Below are 4,753 nucleotides of genomic sequence, written 5' to 3'. Positions count from 1 at the left end.
AATAATCACACAAATAGTTGTCCTTGTTACAAAAATTCCAACAGTACAACACTGCATGTTTTGTCATTGTAAGTGTAAGTAGGTTTTGTGTTTTTTGTTAACATGTTAAAACACTTACTTTCCTCTGCAACATGATGGCTTGCAGGAAACACATCAGGGGCTTCTTGTGCCCACTCACTGGGTGGGGAAGGCGGCTGGATGGGGGAAGGCGGGTGGATGGGGGAAGGAGGAGGGATTGGGGAAGGAGGAGGGATGGGGGAAGGAGGCTGGATGGGGGAAGGAGGCTGGATTGGGGATTTATTTTCAGAGGGTGGGTCTGATTGTGAGGGCGAGGGGTGCGGAGAGAAAGTTAAGCCAATAGAGGGTGAGGGGGGCTGAGAAGGGGATTTTGAAGTTGAAGGAGAAGGGGTATGGGAAGGAGGAGAAGGGGTGACAGAAAGAGATGGAGAGGTGGGGTGAGAAGGGGAGAGGAAAGTGGAGTGGGCCTGGGAAGCTGAGGGGGCGTTGGAAGCTGAGGGGGACTGGGAAGCTGAGGGGGACTGGGAAGCTGAGGGGGAGTGGGAAGTTGAGGGGGAGTGGGAAGCTGAGGGGGCGTGGGAAGCTGATGTGGACTGGGAAGGGGAGGGGGATTGAGAAGGGGAGGGGGACTGGGAAGGGGAGGGGGATTGAGAAGGGGAGGGGGACTGGGAAGGGGAAGGGGGCTGCGAGCTCTGCCGTTGTTGTCGTCCTATAATGTGAATTATTAAAAAATATAGTTATCATGTTAAATTACATAGTAAACATTTTGAAATTTCACTGTTCTGTTCCATGTAAAAGACTAATTTTATTTTTTTGGAAAAAAAAATTACATTGTAAAAATCTCTTCATGTTGCTCACATCAAAATAAATGAGTCCAAAGTATTATTTTGAAGCTCATTTCTTAATCTCTTCCATTGAGTCATATTGACTGGTCTAGGCAACCTCACCAGATCACTATTCCAGCCACCTTATTATATAGACAGCACTGATCTAGATTTTGGGGACAGTTACCTTCCTGGTTATTAATTCTGTAAAACATTCACTTGTTTGGTGGCACTTTGCTACAGTCAGTACTGTTTGCCCTAACCACACACACTGTCCTATTTTCAAAAAAAGGACACTCTTGGTTGAAATTAGCCTACCACTTAGTGTAAATTGTGGGTAATTCCAAGGGGATTACTGCAGGAATTTAGTTTGCAATTGGCCAAAACCATGTGCACTGCAGGGGAGGCAGATATAACATGTGCAGATAGAGTTAGATTTGGGTGGTTTATTTTATTCTGTGCAGGGTAAATACTGGCTGCTTTATTTTTACAATGCAAATTATATTGCAGATTGAACACACCCCTCCAAAATCTAACTCTTTCTGCACATGTTATATTTGCCTCCCCTGCAGTGCACATGGTTTGGCCCAATTGTTAACTAAATTCCTGCTGCAATCAACTTTGAATTACCCCCATTAGCACAATTTATGCTAATAATCTTATGTAATGTAACTTACTTCGTGTATGCATAGTTCGTATTTGCTGGCGGATCTCCGCCAACAGATCGGGAGTCCTCCTGCGGAGATCACTCCACCTCCTCTCAAGTTGAATGATTGTCCGCCTGCTGCGGACGCGAGTCCGCAGCAGGCGGCGGACCTCCGCGTAGGCCTCGCGCTTAACCCGATTGGGGATGAAGCGCCCAACGCGGCCTACGCGGCGGTCCATCACCGCAACCAGCACGCGGAGCTCCCGCCTGGTGAACGGTGCTGCACGCATCATGGCAATGGCGTTTTCCTTATTTGGGCATATATTTATAGTGTCTGTTAGCATGTGATTGGTCCAAAATCTATGTTGTCATTTCTAATAACTTTATTGATCTTTGCAATGCTGTGAAGAGCAGAGTGTTATTTCGCACGAGCGGAAATACGCATTAGCAGAAGCAAATATTTATCATAAACCAAAAAAAAAACAAAAAAAACAAACAGACACAGAGACACACAGTTTATTTTAAATTACTATACATATATGTGTACTCACCACAGTTTGTGTGATCATTCAGCTGGACAGTCACAAAGTGGGCAACATTGAGTATCATTTGTTTGTGTGTTTGTTTACATAATCAGGATTTGAGGATATAAAACAAATAAGGACACTATTTAGCAACATTACAGTATTTTGTTTTCTAACCAAACATTGTAAGCTTAACGTGTTAGCGGATTTTGACGATAAGAAAAATTACACATTCCAACACAACAAAAGCATTACACAATCACTTTACAATATCATACAAAATGTCAACATTTATAAAAAAACATAAGCATACTGTGCTTTTAAATATTTTTTAAAAGAAAATATCAAAACACTATACCTGAAATATTCGGCAACAATCCTTGCCCTGACTTGGCTCCCCCTCCGTGTAACACTCCCCCCACCGAAGTGTCGAACAACCCCTGGCTCCTCATCAGGCAATTCCTCTGCCTGAGGAAGCTCTACACTACTCCTTACCGCGATATTATGTAGTATTGCGCACAGGACCACTATTTTACTTGCCATCTCCGGCGAATACATGATGTCGCCACCAGTGCGGTGGAGCACACGAAACCGCCCTTTAAGGACACCAATTGTGCGCTCCACCAGCTGCCTAGTGGCAGTAAGCGCGGAGTTAAATGCCATCTGTGGTCCTGGCCTGGGATTACGGTAAGGAGTCATGAGCCAGGGGGTGCAAGGATATCCACGGTCTCCTGTTGGATGAAAAACCAAAAATTAGAAATAGTATATTTGTAAAGTTACATTTTTTTGATAAACAAAATTTAGCAACAACTCACCCAATAACCACATGTCTGCTCGTTGACTTGATCTTAATCTCTGCCATATCCCTGATTGTCTAATGACATATGCATCATGTGAACTTCCAGTAAACTTGGCATTCAGGGAAAGGATCTGGAGGGATGGCCCACAAACAACCATTACATTCAGAGAATGAAACAGTTTCCTGTTTCTATAAATTTCTTCATTATGTCTTGGTGGCTGAATAGCAACATGTGTGCCATCCACAACCCCAATAACATGTGGGAAGCGACTACCACCTTCCTCAAATTGCCGCTTCACCACATCTAGGGCACCAACATCCAAAGGCATATCAATGAATTGCTTCACCCGCTTTAGGAAAGCCTGGCAGACACGCCGCAGGACCTTACTGAACTGGCCCTGCGACATGCCAACCAGGTCTCCCACAACATGCTGATATGAGGCTGTAGCTAAAAAATGTAACACAGCAAGGAATTGTGTCAATGGTGGTATTGCTGTAGGATACCGAATTTCAGACTCCAGATCACTCTCTATTATGGAGAGAGTGTCTAGGATTAGATGTGGTGGCAGCCTGTATCTACGCACCACCACATCATCTGGCATCCCAAAAAGTAGGACACGGGTTCGGAAAATTGGTGGCCTAGCACGCCTCCGTTGCCTTGGTTGATGAGGAGCCGGTTGTGGTTGTGGGGCTGGCGGTTGGGGTGGGAGTGCTGGCGTGGGTTGGGGAGGTAGGGCTTCGGCTGCGATAAATATTGACATAACACACTTTTTTGAGAAAAACAAAAAAAATGTTGAATAATACAAAAACAAAGTTACAAAAATATACAAACAATAAATGTTAAAAAAAATGTGGTGTCAACTTACTGCAGGAGCGTACATTTTTTCTGAGTTCAATTCAGGAACAAAATGAAAAAAAAAATGAAAAAAAAAATATTAATAATTGTCAAAAAAAAACATATTTCATTTAGAAAAATCCCAAAAAAATTACTTACAACATTTCAGAGCATCAAACACATCACAAACACCAAATAAAAAAATAAAAAAAATTATACAAAATATAAAGAAAACTAATTTAAAAAAAAACCCATTTAGTAGCTAGTCCTGGAAAGAAAAACACTACTTTGCAGATCAATCCTGGTAACCAAAACAAAATGTATTTCCCAAATGGAAAACAAACATAAACACAACACTTTGAACAAACACAAACAGGCACCAACACAGGCCAAGGGCACTTACCTGCTCAAAAATAAAGAAAGTCTTTGTGTTCTCTAGCACACAAATAAATCAACAAATCCAAGGGTTATGTCACCCAAAACAAAGCACCTACAAGAGAACACAAATGACAGTCAAAAACAGCATACAGACCATTAAAACAAACAAGCACAAACACAGGCCAAGGGCACTTACCTGCTCAAAAATAAAGAAAGTCTTTGTGTTCTCTAGCACACAAATAAATCAACAAATCCAAGGGTTATGTCACCCAAAACAAAGCACCTACAAGAGAACACAAATGACAGTCAAAAACAGCATACAGACCATTAAAACAAACAAGCACCAACACAGGCCAAGGGCACTTACCTGCTCAAAAATAAAGAAAGTCTTTGTGTTCTCTAGCACACAAATAAATCAACAAATCCAAGGGTTATGTCACCCAAAACAAAGCACCTACAAGAGAACACAAATGACAGTCAAAACAAAGAAGCCCAGGTTTATTTTCAAAAATGGACTTGCCAAATATATATGTATTTAAAAAATTAAAATAAAAAAACATTTAAAAAACACTTTTACATCAAAAAATTAACAAGACGATTTCCAGAATACTCACAAACGAAAAAACGCCAAAAAAATGCATCACTGTCTATATTCAAAACGCAAACGAAAGGACAAAGGTATGCTTGACAATTACTCACTCTGCAAATTCCTCTAGCACCTTCACGCAC

The 4,753-nt window shown here is 41.8% G+C and overlaps 1 protein-coding gene across 2 annotated transcripts; it reads right to left on the bottom strand.

Annotated features, from left to right (window-relative positions):
* Positions 1-587: 587 nt before the first annotated feature.
* Positions 588-4,474, bottom strand: LOC135051012 (putative nuclease HARBI1). Of its 2 annotated transcripts, XM_063957213.1 has the most exons (6): positions 4,050-4,474; positions 3,678-3,697; positions 2,828-2,942; positions 2,371-2,743; positions 2,040-2,061; positions 588-727 (listed from the first exon to the last, which is right to left on the bottom strand). In XM_063957213.1, the coding sequence occupies exons 2-5, from the start codon at positions 3,690-3,692 to the stop codon at positions 2,058-2,060; spliced, it is 507 nt and encodes a 168-aa protein (XP_063813283.1). In that variant the 5' UTR covers positions 3,693-3,697; positions 4,050-4,474; the 3' UTR covers positions 588-727; positions 2,040-2,057. The 2 variants fall into 2 exon arrangements, with proteins under 2 accessions (XP_063813283.1, XP_063813282.1); XM_063957212.1 differs by lacking the exons at positions 3,678-3,697; positions 4,050-4,474 and having other exon boundaries at positions 2,828-3,626.
* Between the last annotated feature and the right edge of the window lie 279 nt (positions 4,475-4,753).

Source organism: Pseudophryne corroboree, chromosome 2 (assembly GCF_028390025.1).
Source record: "Pseudophryne corroboree isolate aPseCor3 chromosome 2, aPseCor3.hap2, whole genome shotgun sequence".
Lineage (NCBI taxonomy): Eukaryota > Metazoa > Chordata > Amphibia > Anura > Myobatrachidae > Pseudophryne > Pseudophryne corroboree.
The sequence above is the reverse complement of the archived record's forward strand: the minus strand, read 5'-3'. Positions and strand labels throughout refer to the sequence as shown.

Coding starts and splice junctions, on each gene's coding strand:
- LOC135051012 (XM_063957212.1), bottom strand. CDS start 3,572: ATGTCAATATTTATCGCAGCCGAAGCCCTACCTCCCCAACCCACGCCA. Junction 2,744..2,827: donor AGCAGACATGTGGTTATTGG/GTGAGTTGTTGC, acceptor TTCATCCAACAG/GAGACCGTGGATATCCTTGC.